This window comes from Monopterus albus, unplaced genomic scaffold (genome assembly GCF_001952655.1).
Source record: "Monopterus albus unplaced genomic scaffold, M_albus_1.0 scaffold94.1, whole genome shotgun sequence".
Lineage (NCBI taxonomy): Eukaryota > Metazoa > Chordata > Actinopteri > Synbranchiformes > Synbranchidae > Monopterus > Monopterus albus.
The window spans coordinates 2,249,636-2,269,035 of NW_018127974.1; the positions used below are offsets into that span (position 1 = coordinate 2,249,636).

The following is a 19,400-nucleotide window of genomic DNA, read 5'->3' on the forward strand; positions in this document are numbered from 1 at the left end:
CCAGTGTGGCTGAATTAAAACAATTCTGCAAAGAAGAATGGGCCAGAATTCCTCCACGGCGATGTGAAAGACTCATTGCCAGTTATCACAAACGTTTGATTGCAGTTGTTGCTGCTGAGGGTGGCACAACAGTTATTAGGTTTAGGGGACAATCACTTTTTACACATAGCCATGTAGGTTTGGACAGCTTTTCTCCCTTAATAAATAAAATCATTACTTAAAAACTTCATTTTGTGTTTACTTGGGTTATATTTGTCTAATATTTAAATTTGTTTGATCATCTGAAACATTTAAGTGTTGCAAAAAATAAGAAACCAGGAAAGGGGCAAATACTTTTTCACAGCACTATAAACAATCTTGTATCAAGCGTATCCTACATATTAACTGGGCAGTGATCTAACACTGATGTGCTCCTTCTTCCCCGGAGACATGGGCCTCTAGTTCCTGCTAATACATTTTGAGTTTATTAACCATCACACAGTCAAAGATAGTATAAAACAATGTCATCCTAAGTCTCAAAATAAACAAAATATCTCCTAATACAAAAACAAAACCATACAATTCCAATGAAATGTTCCCTTCATTACCTTCATGTCAAGTTCTCTCCCGGTGTTAGAGCACTGTGCTGTACATAGAGTGTCTGAGGTCAAAGAAAGGAAATCAGAGCACATCTAACTGTGAGCTGAGACGGTGCTCTCACAACAACTGATGCCAGTGGAATGATAATTTACTGTAAAGTGACTAACAGTGTGCATAGCACCAATCCCACAAAAGCCCTGAGGCTATACACATCTCACAACCACCTCTGTTCTCAACTCTGCCTCCAGGTCAAGACTTCCAGGCACATAAGTACACAGGAGGAGACAAGGGGAGACTTTTCACTGATGCATTTTGTGTAGCCTGCACTCAGTCATTCTCACTCACTGAGCATGACCTTCTGCTTTTCTAACCTTTTGCCTATTAAGTCTGACAGAACAAAGATATACTATAGTTTGACCCACAAATCAAACCAAACTGACACGAGTGCAACTCACAGATATTTGAGGTTTTCCAGGTCTTCGAATGCTTCCCTGGGGATGCTGCGTATATGATTGTTGTTGAGAAGGCTGTGAATAAAAGAAAACAGCAGTATTTTTTGGTTACAAGATTGACATTTACTAGCGTGCCATGCCTATATCAAGAAAAGACTCATTATAATGTAATTCACAGTTGTATGCATCAGTTGACCTCTGACCTCTGCCTCAGGGAAAATTGTGATATACTCAACTTGTCAACAATTTCACTTTGTTGCACAGTGCCAACTCACAAGGGCTACACTGTAAAATCTGTACTGTAATTCCTAATTTCTGCAATGATTTGTTCCCTCTTTTCACGTGATGCCGCAGGAAACGTTTTCGACTGAACAAACACAAGAAGTTACAAGCTTCCAATCTGAGAGAAGAGGAAACTCCCCTCTTCAAAAGACATATTTCTGTCGGTACTACAGTAATAATGGACATGCCATTGTACAGTTCAAAGACTGAACTGCCTGAAACCACAAAGTGCTGTTAGGGATAGAAAGCACTCCACAGTCCATATGGATGGCTGGGTGATAGAAGCTGGGCTTTTTTCTTTCTGTTCTCCTACTCTTAATACAAGTCACCCTGCCTGAGCATGTTCTCCAGTTGATTATGATGAATGTATAACTGGATCTACACATCTTCACTTTTAACAGTGAGCTAAAAGGGCTAGTAGTCTATTTTTACATAGTTATACCATACTCCACATCATGCATCGGAGGCATGGATGAGGAGCATCTTAATAAGGTTTGCAAAGCCTGCAGTAAAGTGAGGTGTGTTTGACCTGTTCTAGCAGGCAGCAGGTCAGTCTGAAATGTGGCCATATTAAGATACTGCCACATATGTTGAAATATGCACTCATTTCTTCAAAATTTCAATAAGATCGCTAAACTGATTTACTGCCCATGAAAAATGTGGAACTTCTGTGCTTTATTGGTTTAGCAATGCACCATCTAGCAGGCTGGACATATGATGAATAGCTCTGCGGGTGGACGTGGAAAAATAAATTCCTCTCAGATTACGAGCTGACCTACATGCATGGAGCTATAGGAGAACAGAGCTAGTAGCTGCCCAGGTGTGTGCAACGCAAACAGCATTCTCTAAGTGACAAGCATCCAGCACAGTGCTGCTCAAAGGAAAAGGGCCGGATTCATTTTTCATAGTCTGAGACACTGAGGATGTCATTCCTCATTAGCCACGTTTCCCCGAATATTATTTAAGAAACAAACTTGTAGCATAAATGAAGTTATATGTGTTCACAACTGTGCGTGCAGAGTGGGGACACAGACTTACAGTGTGTTGAGGTTTGTTAGTCGTCGGAAGGAACCCGGCTGTAAATCCTTGATTTTGTTGAACCTCAGGTCTCTGTAGAATAGAAGGAAATACGAAAAACATCAAATTCAGTAAACTGTAAAGGAATACTGGACATAAATAGTATAAATAAAGTATAAATAGTTATACTTGGAAGACTTAGTACAGAATGTATTCATTACACATCTACATGAACTGATGTACACAGCATCATGTAAAAACCCTGAAGGATCATTGGACACATTACTCATCTCTGAAGAATGCCTCTGTCAAGCTTTAATTTTGTGAGCAGATTTATTTAACACTTGCCCCAAAGATAACAAGGCTAGCCACAGCAGTCAGCAGGGCGCGGTATCTTCTTCTTTTAACCTCCTAACTGAAAGAAGCTGTGTGATGATAATGAGCTTGACATGACACTAATCACTGCTGGTCTTACAACAAATGACTTGTTGAGTGACAAGCTAAAGACTGTAATACTGCACTAAAACCAGTCTTAACCCCATGTGGCATTAGCAGCCACAGAATGACAGGCTGTGTGAAATCTGAACATCTCATGCCAACAGTGATGTTGTGTTTGTGGAACTCAGGCTCCAAGTCTCCTGACCTTCAACTAAACCATCTGATAAATATGTTTTTACAAGATAAATGCTGGAAGGTCATTTGAGGAGCGTTTATAGATGCTCGAGTAAGTGAACAGAGAAACACTATATCATTCCCCCCCTCTACCAGTTTATGATCTTTACTGGTGCTTTAACCAACAACCAAGGCAAAAGATTGTGCATTATTGTACCTAGCATGCCATATCTGAGAGGAAAGACGAGTGGCCAGTACACCTCCTGCCAAACAGATGAGGAGCACCTTTGGGTGGAACCAAATAGCAAACTCATCGCTACATTGAGGAGAGGGAGAACATCAGCTTATCTCCTCCAGAGAGCTCAACTCCTCCAGTAACATCCTGGAATGCCTACCAGCATTTTTGTTAGCCAATGCCCTTGCAAAGTAAATGCTCTAAGACTGGGTCACAGACTTACTGGACTGATTATACAAAACTGTCAAGACACCAGGGTGACCATGAGCCTTGAGTTCAGTCTTTTTTTCAGTCTGGAGAAGAAAAACAGCTTTACCTTTACTCTTTTTCTGTTAAATGATGTCGAACATATCATGCTACAAAATCCATCAAGTACCAAGGTTTCATTTAGACGCTGTATCCGTTAGCGTAGCATTCATCTAGCTGACTTCCATTTATGCACAACTGGAAAAGCCCCACATCTAAACAACATTTAACAATCTATTCAAGGGTTTTTGCTTTCTTATATTGGGGGCCCAATTATTTTATTTTATTCTACTGATTTCATTGTCACAGAAATGTTTATGGGTCATTCCCACTGTACAAGGCCCCACATATGGATGCAATCTGAGTAAATCCAACTTTTTCATATGCTAACTTCCTTTCATATAAGCTATGAGCTAATGCAAGAATCCACTCAAAGAGCTTTTCAGTACCTGATATGCTTCGTGAGGAAGATTGTTCAGCTCTGGTGATTTTGTTTCTGGCATGTGAGAAACTTCACTAGTTTCAAATTTCAAGACAAAATGTCAAAAACGTAAGTAAATATTTACTTATAGAGCATTCTAAGTGTTTCACAAGGTGCAAAAGAAAATATAATATCATGACAAAAACATAAGTACATTTATGAAAAATGATGAAAACCCCCAGAAACAAATCAGGGTCAGGAAGCATCATGGAAATGCCTTTGAAGAAAGGTCGGTCTCAAGTTCTGCTTTACAGAGTGAAACTGAATCATTGCTGATCAACAGCCCCGAAATGCGCCCACAGCATTCCGACAACACCTCTGCAGATTTTCCACATAGTCTGAATAGAAAGTAGAAACTCACAATGTAAGCATGTGTTCGCCCCCACCTGAATGTGCACAACAGTTGTGTGATGTTGTGGATGTTTTTCTGTCATTTTCCAAGCCAAGGATCCAACATTTTTCCAACTACTTCACACAATGTTTCATCACATTAAAGTCTGCCTCCCTCCTGCTTTTGTTCCTTATCAGTTTGCCTATAGAGCGAACAGGTTAACCGATGATGCCGACTCCAAAGCCCTCCACACTGCTCCTTTCCATCTAGAACGACCAGGGACCTCCATATGGATGCTCTTCATCGACTACAGTTTGGCTTTTAATACCATCATCCCTGACATCCTTGTGGATAAGTTAGCGGCCCTGGATTTCCCCACAGGCCTGGATTAAACGATCCCTTACAAACCACCCACAGACTTAAGATTGGCACCCATAGCTCCTCCACCCTCACGCTCAGCACTGGCTCCCCACAAGGCCATGTGCTGAGCCCAATCCTGTATGCTATCTACACCCATGACTGCACCCCCACCTACCCCACCTACCCCACCAACACAGTAATCAAATTTGTGGATGACACCACCCTAGTGGGGCTAATTATACAAGTAGACGAGACGGCCTGCAGGGACGAGGTGCAGCGGCTGACAGAGTGGTGTTTCAGAAGTAACTCTCAACACCAAAAAAAAAAACAAAAAAAAAAACAAAAAAAAAAAAAACAACAAACTGAGGTGGTGATGGATTTCAGGAAGGACAAAGCTGACCTCACCCCTCTCCACATCAATGGTGACTGTGTGGAGATGGTCTCCACTTTTAAACTCTAGAGGACATCTCCTGGAATTTCTTGCAGCAATGTTGAGGAAGGCCAAGCAGCGACTCCACTTCCTGAGAGTACTCAGAAGGAACAGACCGGAGGAGAAGCTGCTGGTGACCTTCTACTGCTCCACCTTCGAGAGCGTGCTGGCGTACTCCATCACAGTGCCGTATGCTGGCTGCACAGCAGCTGATGAGAAAAAAAAAAATCAGTAGAGGGTGATAAGGTCAGCTGAAAAGACAGCAGGCTGCCCTGTGCCCTCCCTGGATGACACTGCCAGCTCTCGATGCCTCACTAGGACCAGAAAGCTCCTTTGTGACCACCTCCACCCCAGACACCACCTGTTCAGTCTGCTGCCCTCCAAAAGGATGTGCAGGAGCATCAAAAGCAGAACAGACCAACTGACAAACTATTTTTATTTATGGGCTATCAGGACACTCATCTTCAACACAAGCCACTAATTCTCCTCCAAGTTTTACCAAACAGCATGTCCAAAAATTTAATCAAACACAAACAATATATTCACTATCTCATATCTGTTTGTTATATCATAAATACTCGTTTACTTACTCCTGTTTTTACTTGCTTATTTAGATTTTATTCAATGCACCTTAGATGAGGCACTTTCAGTTTCATTGGTGACGGTGCAATGACAAAGATGACCGTATCTTATCTTGATTGGCTAGTTCCACATCTAGCACTTCTTTTTCATTCCTTACACAACAATCTGTGACACTTCTCACGTCACCTTCTAGAGCTGTTCCACTGAAAAAACACTTTGTTGTATGCCACAGATTTCCATCCTAAATAACCACAGAAAAGAACTTTGATACAGAGCACTGATACAAGTACTTAATACTTGTATACTCCACTACTTGTACATACTGAGCATAGTTGTCTCAAGTAAAATACAACATCGCCTCTACTCTGCTGGGTGTGTCTCTGTCAGCGCCCCTCTCTCTACTGAAGGATACAGAGAGCAGGAAAGCAGAGATCGCAGCCGGCTATTTCTTTTGTCATGTCACTTATCATAAAATAACTCCAACCATAAACCAGACCAGTGTTACCAGTGTGTTTGTACTGAATAACCTTTATGAACATGACTAGAGGGCAGTATCAAACCTGAAACTGGTACTGGTGTAAGTGGATCTCTATTGATGACAATTACTAGGCCTAATTAAATGAACCAACAGGTTCCTAACTATAGCTTTGACCAAATACTGTACATTCCACTAACAGTTTAAACAGGAGTGGTCAAAAACATTTTAAATGAACAGTCGGGTTCTGTCATGGGAAGAACAGGGATCACTGCTAGGTGAGGATACACAGCACTCTTAGGAAAATACAGTAGCTCTCTTCATGCAATGGGTGCACCGTGCACTGCCCAGACATGACAGGCACAGCCCCTGCCTCCAGCTCTGAGGGATGAAGGCAAGGAGGAGGAGGGAAGCAGGAGAGCAGGGCTACATGCTGCATCTGAGATGCAGAGTATGCATGTAAGCAATGGATTTGACTTCTGTTAAGAGAAGTTTAAATTAATAGTAAAGGTCATGCTTGTTTCACGGGATTCATTCAAAGCCTTACCTTGAACTGGCTGCAACAGTATCCTCCTCATCCCACATACTTAGCATGTGGACTTTGGCCCAGATCTCCACCAAAATACAATACAATACAATTCAGGCCTCAAGCAAACCAGACTCGGATCACTTGCAAATGGCACTATGCTATCCTGCTAGTCCTGAGTTGGCAAAAGGTCACAAGTTAGAAGCCAGATTAAAAAAGTGAAAAGGAGTAGACAAGCAGTGGGCCCACACTAAAGCACTTTTCAGACATGCACTGGAACCCTGAAATTCTCTAGACATGAGCTGGGGGAGCCATATGTGAGAACGCAAAGGTACAAGTCACTCAATCCGGACATTATGCAAACTTTACTGTTCTAGCTCCCTAGTACAAAGTCCACGTAAAGTCTGAGTGAGGCCATGGGCAGTTCAACGTAAAATACTATTCGATATTTGCTGGGAAATACTCGAGAATTATTCAAAGACATTTGCTCTGCACATTGATCATCAAACTTTCTTCTTCTGGTGACAAAGCTATAGCCAGACTGTTGATCTGCGGATCGCACCCCACTTTCGCCTTCAAATGGCTGTGCATAGTCGTTGTAGATTTATGATATGCTAACTTAACCTGGCAGAGTTTGCACTGCACCTCATTTACATTTATTTTCTTGAAGAAGTTCCACACAGTAGGTTTTGGTGGTTGTAGTCTCTGCATGTTTCTGCTGTTTGTATTTGGCACTGTAGTAAATTATATACTGACCTCCTTACCTTGCTATTTCCAGGTGCCAGTAAAAGCAAAGGAAAAAAAAACAATGGCTCTTTGTTTTTAACCACAAAATGCACAGTCGCATGAAATGATTCGATTTTTTAAATTTTTTATTTAATGACATTTCGAGTAATCGAACATCATTGCCTACCCCTAGTCCGGAGTATTCACATGGAGCTAATGGGCATGTTGATGACATTCTATCATGTGACCGGCACAATGCTAGAAGAATACAAACATCTGATGGTGAAGAAAAACATTTACAATGAAGACACAAACAAAAGTATCTAACTGGGAACTTCTGGCATTAACAGCTGGCACCAGAATCATCAGACAAGGCAAGAGACTCTGTTGTTTATGGCCAAATTACAAACTGGCTACGTGACATTGTCATGTCCCGCCCCCTGCACACCTTACCCAGCGCGCCCCCGGCGCATTAATCAAACTCAGTATTTCCTGTAGGTTAGAACACGTCTGACACGGACTAGCTCTTGTTGTGTGCTGCATGTGTGAAAGGGCAACTCTCGGTCCTCAGTCCGGGTCTGATTCTATCGACATAGTCCAGAGTTCATGTGTGAAAATGGCTTAAGAAACCTGGGGAAAGCATAAGAACGTTTGCTTAATTTGCACTGAAACAATGGCCATTTTGAAGAGTGTTCAGATCCCATTCTGTAATCTCTAAGTTACCAGCACTATTGATTGTAGTGGGTCAGTGGGAGATTTTTTTTACAGAATCCTGGCTGGTAGCTTTGTTACACTGGCACCGTGCGCGTCTCACTTTCATGGCTGACATGACTGTGTGTGAGGCCAATTACAGAAGGCTGCATAATGTCAAGCAGTCTCTTGTCTGTCATAGCAGGGTATGTTAAAAGCATCAGCAGCTGATGGATGAGAAGGAGAGTCCTAGCTGTTCAGACTGTCCTGGAAGTACGGCAGCTGATGACATCAGCACTAATGTATCCCATAAGCGCCGTGAGGCTTGTAGTGAGTGAGACTGAAGAGTAAAGAACTGCACTGTGCACCTGTCTGAGTGAGTGTTCTGGTTGCAGATCTGTTAATCTGACACTACTCATCCATCATAACCCTGAGTGATTTCTTCCACAGACATGTCTGGGGCTGAACATAGGGCAAAAATCTATGTTTTAAACTGAAGCAGTTTTTTCTAAGCATTTTTGGATTTCTAAAACAATTTAACTCATTCAAATAAATGTTTTCCTTTAATATCACTACGTTATTGCTATGAGGTGTTGTTGTCTATTCGTTATACACCGACATACAGTTTGCTGGCCAAGTAAAATGAACTTAAATTAAATGCTCAACTTGATTTTTTGGAGTAGACAAATAAAATAGCTGATAGATTAATCAACAGGTTATTGGCAGCTTTAAACACAGCTACACTGGTCACACTTCATCCCCTACTACGACCAATAAGGCTGTTCTTATGATACTAATTCATGGGCTCTACACTAACAACAGAGTAAGGAGGTCTAAAAAGCTGCTTTCTCATGGTTTAGTGTCAAGGAACAAGAGACAAGCAGGGGAGGAGAATGAGCCTGCCCAACAGTGAAAACAACACAGGAAGAAATGTGCAGGACATCCAGTAAACAAGACATTCTTCAGCAAATAGCTCACAGTGTCCAGAGATTCCTGGGATGTGGTCACAAAAAAATGACCACAAATTGCTGAACATCTTAGAAAACATAATCCAGGACTTAATAAATGAGTCCCATTAATGAAGGCCGAGGGGCTGACAGACTGCTCTAGGTCTCGCCTACAAAAACTGTGAAAGTGAACAACTTCCCTGGCTCCATATGGCAAGTTGACAACAACAGCACTAATCCAATGAGGCCAAACTAAAGATCATTTGATCAAGTGACTGTAATATAAAGACACCTATGTCTGGAAGGTCCAGTCACTGGTTAATTCTTCTTGAAAACAAAGACATTAGATATCTTCACAGTATGAAAGGTATGCTGATAAGAAGTGAGCCAACAGACACGAGATGAGTGCTGGATCACGGGAGGAGATGTCTTCTTTTATTGGTCAACATGTTACTAAGAGCACGCCAGCAGCTCTACACAAGGGGTGATGCATTTACTAGACTACAATCACTTATATTTTACAGTCAAGTCATATGTGATATGTGAAGGACTCGCATCATATAAACCCAGAACAGATTGTGCCATGAACACAAACGAGCACGCAGTGCCTTCACTTGCCAAAAGCATCCATGAGGGAGGACTGGAACATAATGACCCTAACTTCACATTTCAATGGCTGTGAGAACTCAAGGGTCCTTGGCAGAAGATTTATACACATGACACTGCTATATTATTGTTTAAGACTAAGAGGCTGGCCACCCATCCAGTCTCAGTGACTCCACATACTGCAGAAATTATTCACTGAGCCAGTAGTCTGTGTGATAAGAAGCCCACCCCCAACAATATTTTGTCTCCTCAGACACAAGAGCCTTGATGTTGGACAACACAGAGTGCAGTGAATGTGTCTCAAGTGATTGTAGTATAAAGACACCTGTGTCTGGAAGGTCCAGTCACTGGTTAATCAGTATTCCTGGTTACCATTACACCATGAAGACAAAAGAACACTCCAAGCAACTCAGAGAAAAGGTTATTGAAATGAAGGAGTTACAGGCTTCAACAGCTGAGATGGGAGAGACTCTGCATACAACAACTGTTGCCCGGGTTCTTCACCAGTCAAAGTTTATGGGAGAGCGGCAAAGAGAAAGTCACTGTTGAAGAAAACTCATATTAAATCTGGACTAGAGTTCATCAAAACGCATGTGGGAGACTCCATGGTCAAGTGGAAGAAAGTTCTTTGGTCTGATGAGACCAAAATGGTGCTTTGTGGCCATCAGACAAGACGCTATGTTTGGCAGACACCAAACACTGCACATCACCACAAACACACCATCCCCATGTGAAGCACGGTGGTGGCAGCATCACGCTGTGGGGATGCTTCTCGGCAGCCGGCGCTGGAAGGTTTGTAAAGGGCTGTTCATGCAACCTGGCAGAGCTTGAGCAATTTGGCAAAGAAGAACTTACCAGACTTACAAACAGCTTCATCCACCAGGCTGTGAGGATGCTGAACTGATGTTGAAGCTGTTTAGATTTATCCTAATTACATCAATCCAGTTCTTATTCTGTTCTATTTTTATTCTACTTTATTCTATTTTAGTTCCTAAATGTTATGGCACCCAGTACTAGGTGAGAGAGAAACGCTATTTCGATTTTCTGCAGATATGGTGAATTGACAATAAAATCCTTGAACCCTGAAGATTGGACTAAAATTGCAGTGTCCAGATGTGCACGCCTGATTGAGGCCTATCCACACAGACCCAGTGCTGTGACTGCAGCCAGTAGTTCATCTACTACATACTGACGTGAAGGGGGTGAATACTTATGCACTTATTTCACATTACATATTTTTATTTAATTAACATTACTTTGTAGAAACCTGTTTTCACTTTTTTTTCGTCAAAAAAGCCAAATTATATTGACCATGATTTATTTATAAAATCAATAAAAGGGTAAAACATCCAAGGGGGTGAAGTCTTTTTATAGGCACCAAGTGGTTTTTCTTCATTGCCTGTGTTGAATGAAAGGGGAACAAACTATGCTGCCAGTTCCCTACCACTCTGGAGAGAAAGGTTTTAATAATAAACAGCACAGTGGGAAAACAAAACTGTTGCATTCTATCTGGGTTCCCCACAGCCACCGCAGGCGTAGAAACACTGACACAGATTCCTCTCAATGAGGCTGGAAATGTGCAAGTTGTGTGAGAAAGAAATGGGCTTGCTAGTTGCTACAGTAATGCAATCCGCTGGCTGATTACTAAGCCCAGTGAGAAAGCGGCCTGCATACAGACATCCAACAAATGTGCCAACAAATTCTGGCAGCCAAACGTGGTTCCACTGCCAGTGATATGATCCACGTAATCTTCCTCCCTGTCCGTTCCCAAGTAAATCAATAATACCCTTTAATAGCTTATCTAATGGATTTCAACTGTGTCCCATACAAGTATTAATAAACTATGCTAGCATAGTTTTTAATCAAATAATATCAAGATTTCTAGGGGATGACCCCCCCACCCCCACCCCCACCCACCAAATCCCCTGAGATTAATATGGGCCAAACTCAGCATCAAAGCCAGAACGCAGTGCCAATGACACAACACATTCAATATGTGTACAGTTCTGGATTTAAAGAGAAAGAGAAAAATCATCAATAAATCATGTGCTTGAACGTGCTGGATATGTGCACTGTAGCTGACAAGTGGTTGTACTGGATCCGTGTGTGAGAATTTGTAGCTGAACTGTCAGACTACTGCTCTGATTTATGAATGGTGTTACTGCACCAACATTACTGTAGCGAGTGACATGCAAACTGGAGCGCACTTCCTAAATAATCCACTACTCTTGCACTACCAACAACTGCCAATGATGTACCTATCTGCAACCATGGCATTGACCACAGGTTTCTGTGTATTCAGAATACAAACAGGAATCATATGATTCTGAACTGCAAACTGGGGGCTACAGCTGCAAGGAAAGTTTCAGAAGAGGTTTCTGAAAGCTCTTGTCTGAGGCAGGACAGCAAGTGAACCTGGCTGCTGCCCAATTCAAGCACTTTCAGAAGAGGTTTCTGAAAGCTCTTGTCTGAGGCAGGACAGCAAGTGAACCTGGCTGCTGCCCAATTCAAGCAGCATCTGAGTGCCATGTGTGGCCCTCTCCTCTCATTCTCTCCCTCCCTAGTCAGGGAAGTCATTTGGCTTTGTGACACATGCCCAATTGGGCTTGCCAGTGACTCTCAGGCAAGGGTGAGTCATCCTCAGTTAAACAAGAACACGGCTGGCTCCTTGCGCAGTTGGAGGAACAGTGAATTAAGATCTCCAAACATGGCTGCAATGGTTGTCTGCAAAACCCATCCTATATAAAAATGAGAGGGATTTCTTTCTTGACAGCGGAGTACGGCTGCACTATGAAAATGTTAGAGCCTGGAAGAGTAGCACTGATCAGGCACAAAGGTAAGGTCTGATCTAAAACTAGTTATTGTGAGAGAGCGCACCGACCAGGGATGAAACTATCACCGGTTTCACGATAGACCATGGTAATTTTCCCAATGGTCAGTATCCCTGTTTCAAATTTGATTTACTATTAAAACCACGGCTGATTACCGCGCTTTGAAAAACTCCCAAGCTGAAGGGTCAGGCCTAACTAATGTCCCGAATCAGCCAAAGCTAGCAACAGTCAGCCGGATGCAGGCCCAACACACACGTTTGCTGAGTCAATGAAAAGGTGGTGGAAGGTGACAGCGCTGTGGAGCTTTTGCAGCCTTCTACAAGAACTAAATCTGAAGTGTGGTCATGTTTTGGCTTTTGTAAGCGAGCTGAGGGAAACTCAGTTGAAGATGGTCACCCTCTCTGCTTTTACCAACTCTTGTAAAAGCACGTTGTTCTGCTGCTGTGTGCGTTGTGTGTCTGCAGACTTCATTTGCTCATTGCACACAATAGCACGCTACAGTTTAGTCACCCAAACAACGTATTTAGCTCATTTAAAATCTGATAGTTGTCGACTTGGTTGCAAAACGGAAACACGATTCTCCTCTTTTGGGCTCATTGAAAATACTTCAGTCTTCTTAAGCCTCAGACTGTGTGTGAGAGAGAAACAATAATAAACTAATAACAATGATACAGAGAGGGCAGTCATAACTGTCCCTTGGCTTCATCCAAGTGCAGAGCACATCTAATTTTGTGGTTTTCAATATAATGCCACAAATGATTTATTTCCTGAATCAGAACTGAGACCATTTTCAGCACATTTTCACAATATCATGATAATACTGATATAGATATTAAATGAGTGATTTATGTCTTTTCCTTTTTCTTTGGACTTTGAGTCTGACAAATACAAATGAACTGAAAACGGTGATAATCCTGGTCACTATAAATGTGATGTTAAACTTTGGTACTGTTTCATCTCTAGAGCTGGTTTTATTAGAAGAGTCTCAGTCGACATACAGGTCTTTTGGCTAAGGGACTCGACTGACTAATGACTCAAGCGTGCTGCCCTAGTCTCATCACTGACCATAAAGGTCATTTTGAATGTAAATTCACTGAACTGCTCCCATTTTGTTTTACTTCTTGCACTGAATTCCACAGTTTGGGACACCAGACAGGAAACAGTTAAGCTGCCAAAAACACCTCTGTATCTAATTTCTACCATTACAGCATTTCAACTGACAGTTTGTACGACTTCAAAAGAACTAATTTAAATGTAGCACTTTAAATACAGCCGTGCACTACATGTCTGAATAAATGATACAACTAATAGAATCAGTCATTAAATTAAACAAAACGAAGAACAGACTAACGCTTCTTATATTTATGAGAATGTCTGAATATGTGCTTCATGTATTTTTTTTGTTCAATTGAAAGAAGTTGCCTTGGCCCTCCATGAAGACCAGCAGCCAGCAAACACATCTGTGCAGATCAGTAAGCAGTGACTTTTCATCACAATCTATTACCAACATGACCCATAAAATAACACACACAGGTTGTGAACTGAAAACTAGCACCACAGTTAGTTAACGAGTCCATCTTTTTCACTGACTGCTAACTTGTGTGAAGTGCACGGCTTCATAATGGCTGTTTGTAGTTCCTGTGTTTAAGAACCTCACTAATCACTGTACACTAGAGACCAAGTGAATAACAGTGGAATACAAGCACTATGCTTGAATCACAGAGCTACAACAGACAGCACCATGTCCCCAGCTGTGTGCGTATAGTACAGCTCCGGTGTCACAATGTTGGAACAACATCATATAATGGGTGCTCTTAAAACAGCAGCGTGTGGGTTCTGCCAAAGTGACACAGCACTGTGTATCAAGTTGGACCTGGTTCATCTTTTGCAATGTGACACCATATGGCAGGAATTGTACAGGCCAATCACATACATGGAAACACTGATTCCTGGTGGATCACTCTGTAACGGTAACATTGTAATTCAGCCGTTTACCCTGAGATCATCACGACCAAAGCTACACAGCTGCCACTGTGATACATTCCACATTCTGTGAGTGAGTACAAGCCACTGGGCTGTGTCAGGCATCTAATAAAATGTAAACAAATCAATCTGTTCCTCCAACTTAACTTCCTGGATTGTGTTTCATTGTCTGACCGGTGAATGGGAAAGCCCCACCAACACAGCCCGTTGCATTGTTGTAACACAGGGAACATGCACTGTCCAGTGACGAGCTTCGATACTCCATGTCATACACAAAGCTTTGTCATGTTCAGCCTTTTTTCTCAACTGCTAAAACCTGCTAATACCAGTAAAACAACCAGTTTATATTTGATGTTGCCAAAATAATGCCAATGTAAAATGAATCATTTCTACAGTTCCAGTAAATCATTGAGAAGCTATGCAGCAGTGTCATTACAGAGAGGAAATATAATTACAATCATGTCTCAGACAGAAAGTCCCCTGAGAAAACAGCTGAAAAACAAATGTAGACCAGAAAGAACAAATAGGGAAAAAGCCTCCAAGTTTTTTTTGTCCAAGTGTCTTGTAGAAATGCTCTTGGCACCAAGCCTGTTTGCAGCAGTACTTCTGAGGCTTACTGCAGTGGCCCAGAGGAAAGAGGACAAGATGTTTTGAGCTTTAAAAATTCTAAAGACAATAACATTCATTGCTTCTAAATACTCAAAACCACTGTCAGTTTAGTAACTTTATTATCTAGTCAGATCAGAACTCATGTTTTTTATGTCTCACTCCTCTGTGCATATTGCCTGTGCTCACTGCCATGTCACTTAGAAACATGAACGCCAACCATCAACACAGGATCGGATACGATAAAAAATAAATAAACTGAACAGACCTTGTAATGTGAATGTAGCAAAACAGAAGTAAACAACTGCTTTATGTTTCCATCATGTTAATGGTTCATCTTACACTTCATTCCTTGAATGACCTGCCAGGTGGAAGGAGGAATTCTGTGCTTGCTGCTTACAGCACATAGCTCCATGGCAAGTGTCTATACAGAAAAAAATGTAGAGTTTAGACCCAGAAGACCTACGCTGCTAGACGGTAGTATCATGAAGCCAACTAAACATCATGAAGTGAGAAACACTAGACACCACACACTCCTCTACATGCAAATTTCAGTTGACTTTGACTACCATGTTATGAGGCTTAATTTGATTCACCACAGCAAACAGACCACAAACTACAAGGATGCACTTCTTCCTCACACTGAGTCATTCCTCTCAACAGTGCCTCAGACAGCCCTAGTTTGGTAGAGGTTTTTCCACTGCAGCCGACCACTGACGTATTGAACACTGTATACAGCATAATGAGGGGAGGCCAGGTAGGGACGGCGTTCATGCCCTGACTTGACAGACAAGCGAGGGGGAAAAACAACAAGTGGCTGCAGCTTCAAAGCTCACCAGCATGAAAGCCTCGGGAAAATCACAGCAGGCTTACAGATTAAGACACATCCTACAGAAGACCTAAACAATCCTTTCATTGCTGAGGTGAAGGGAGCACTTTCATCTTTCATTTGGGGGTATCTAGGCAGGACTGTACTATGGGCTCCCGTAAAAGAATGTGGGCTAACCCCATGGACATGACTAATTCTAAGTATGTGGCTGTGGTACAGGCTGGCTGAGTTGCCCCTTTGTCCTCGTGCTTACAGGCTGAATGAAACTATTTATAAGTCCCTGCATTATGGACTGAAGTGTACAACAAGACTGCAATAGCCAGTTAATCACACATCTGGAAGATTAGACAGATCTGGAGCTTTGAGTTCTCTTGTTGTGGCTCAGAGAATGTGGCCACCCTCACCAAAAAGGAAACCATTTTGCTTGGTGACTGACAACCAGGTCAGATTCACAAGTGTCTGTCAAGTAACAAGTATTTCCTTCCTTTCATCTCAGAAGGAGAGTCAAACATGGAGCTTAACCTGTACAACAAAAGCTGCCCCAGCACAATGGTAGCTTTTGAGCACAGCGAAGGAAGCAGCTTAAAATGTGATGTAAAGATCCACAGTCACAAGCAAGCCTGTTGGCTAAGCCTGACCTTGAACAAAGATCATCCCAGGACAGTCAGTACGCATTTCCCCAAAACATGATATAAATGAAGGAATTGTTTGGGGAAGGAAACTCTTAATGTCTCTATTTCATTAGATGTCTCTAGGTCATGTCTCAGTGAGGGAGACGTTAAAGCAACAATATGGATTTCAGCAGTTTGTCTGCCCCTACAGTTGCTGAGTGTAACTGAGCTGTAACCAACTGTCGTAACTACTGGTTGGGATACATGTACATTTGTTTACAAGTTGAAGTCGTTATTGAACCGGGAACGACAACGTCTGAAGTCAAAAAATTGTAAAGCAATATTACAGGATTTTATACAGATATGACTTATTTATTGTTAAATCGAAGATGAACACTCAAAATTACAGTGTTTTTTTGTTTGTTTGTTTTACTGAAATACTGCTTGTATTTTCATAATAGCAATAGTTTACTATGTGTGGCTTAGTCCTGTTGCACAGCTTGTTCACAGCTTGTAGTAAGTTAGTAAGTCCAAACTTTATGTCCAAACTCCTGAGGACCGGAAGACACAGTACTCTCAATGTGCAACTGGAACACTAGTGTACTTGCTAATTCCACTGTGACTGAGAAACAGCTGCTTGCTAAGGAGAGTTAGCTTGGTCTAACAGCGGGTCCCCGGGGCTCCGAAGACAACAGAGCAAATTTCCGACAGTGGAAACACAGCTATAATATGAAGCTGGAACACCGGTGTCCTTGCCAACAGACTACTATGGTCTGAACAAAACGTAGCTGCCTGCTACAGAGTTAACTTGTTCTGATTAGGAGTAGCCTATTCACATCTCCAAATGGAAGAACAAATTCTAAACTGGCATTACTTGGATAGAGTGACCACATAGTCGCAATCTAAGTCGTCACTTTCTCACCTGAAAAAACATCAAAACTCATTAAAGGCATAGTGATTTCTTTCTGCGTGTAGTGATGTTCCCTCTGATACAGAGGCTCCGAAGCACGCTTCAAATTCGACAGGATATTTTTCTGAAGCACTGTGCCGGAGCTTGCTTCAAATTGCGAAAAACCACGTGACTGATGACGTTCGAACCACCTCCCTGCTTCATTCAGACTGAATCAGCTGACCGGTTTGGTTTGATAGGCGGCGTTTTGAAACTTTGGCGTGATTAGATGCATTTAAAATGGATGGAACAGCGCTCAGTCTCTTACCTCCTGTCAATACCTTTTGGATTGCCTCGCTATGGAGCCATTAATGAAATGATCACAAGTGTGGGAACATTGTCTCAAAAAAGAGAAAGACTAAAACCATCTACTGTGGAGAAACTATTATTTTTGAATAAGTCACACATGCACACCCAGTGTACACCAAACACAATCAAAAAGCATATATTATATCATATTATAATATCATTCATTACCTCTGCGGCCTCATTGAACCCTGTAAATATTTGCTCTGTCCAGTGTGTAGTTTAGGATGAATAATTATAAATCTATTCCATATTCTTAGGATTTCTTGGGAAAGAAGGATTACAGGTAGTCAACATTTCATTTAAGATACTTTATAAGGCAAGGAAGAAAAACAATGTAAAATAAAATGAAGCTAGATTTCAGCTTTATTTAAGTCATTTCCACAATACAACAAAACTCACAGTGCACATGCAAGGTGCATCAGCGTCACCTTTGCAAAGCTGTACAACAACCACTGTCCCAGCAGATGTTACCCACTTCGAGTAGTGAACCAGTTCTCAATACAATAGTCCAAAAGGGCTCACAGCTTGATGGAGCCTCGTTTGGCCGTCACTATGCATGTGTGTAAGAATCATAGAATACTCAGCTAGTGGAAGGGTCTGGTGACATAAAGCAAAACGCAGTTCTCGCGAGAGGTGTCAGGGATGCTCACCCAAACTTACATAGTGCACTAACTGGCGATCCGGGCACACATGGACTTTTGTAGAGATACCATTCACCTTATTAAACGTCACTCTACCATCAAAATGGTTTTAAAACCGTTATTTTAATGTGAAAAAAACTGCGCATTGCTCCTTTAACACTGTGATGCTGGGAGCCCTTCTGAAGAGCCTCCACATTGCTTGCAGCTGGGTTCAACAGCTGTGTGACCCTAAAAGCCCTGTCCATGAGCCTCTACAGCCAACTGTTCCACTCACTGGCAGGTGTCCTAACTCTGTCAAAACTTCCTGGGACCCTGTGAAAACCTCTGCAGCGCAGCTGGACCTATGACTTCCAAGCCTTTGTTTGAACTTCAACCAGCACTGGGATTAGCCCGATTTACGCAAATATCATTCATTGTAACTTTATCAGGCTCTTAAAGTGTGGAAACATGCAGAAGCTTTCGGTACATGCTGGAAGCACTCAGCCCCTTTCACGGGGTTGGTTCCCGTTACATTGGAGGAAAAGGCTACTTACAGAATGGTCGTCTGTGGCGACACCGCCGGTACTGTTTCCAGGTTTAGATGCATACATCTCACGGTGGTTCGGAAGCACAAACAGCGACTCGGACAACAAAGTGCAAGCTGTGGTCCGCTAGCAAGCAATAACAGAGCCACCGCGAGTAGACACGGAGAAAAGAGCTGGCCAGCCCGCAGCGCCATTGCTAGCAATGAGCCGAGCAGAGCACAGAGCGCCAGCCGCCCCTCATGCACACGCACACACGCGCACACACAAAAGGAGAAAGAAGTGGGGCAGTGTGTTACAATCTCAGACAGGGACGTCCAGCAGACAGCGGAGTGGAAGAGCTTTATGAGTAACATAGTTAACAAGTTAATATCATTCAGTGAGAGGCCGGTAAGAAACGGATTTATGGTTAACCAGACTTTTGGTAGCTTATTCGATTTGTGCCTGAAAGTCATTTGAAATAGCAAACGTCATGCCCCACCCTCCCCCAGTCGCATAATTTGCCAGTCTATAAACATAGTGCTCCATTTCCAATTTGTTGTA

The 19,400-nt window shown here is 42.2% G+C and overlaps 1 protein-coding gene across 1 annotated transcript; it reads right to left on the reverse strand.

The window, feature by feature from the left end:
- Window positions 1-1,018: 1,018 nt before the first annotated feature.
- On the reverse strand, window positions 1,019-19,400 carry pxdn (peroxidasin). Its single transcript, XM_020608702.1, has 3 exons — window positions 18,870-19,400; window positions 2,352-2,423; window positions 1,019-1,106 (listed from the first exon to the last, which is right to left on the reverse strand). The coding sequence occupies exons 1-3, from the start codon at window positions 19,310-19,312 to the stop codon at window positions 1,031-1,033; spliced, it is 591 nt and encodes a 196-aa protein (XP_020464358.1). The 5' UTR covers window positions 19,313-19,400; the 3' UTR covers window positions 1,019-1,030.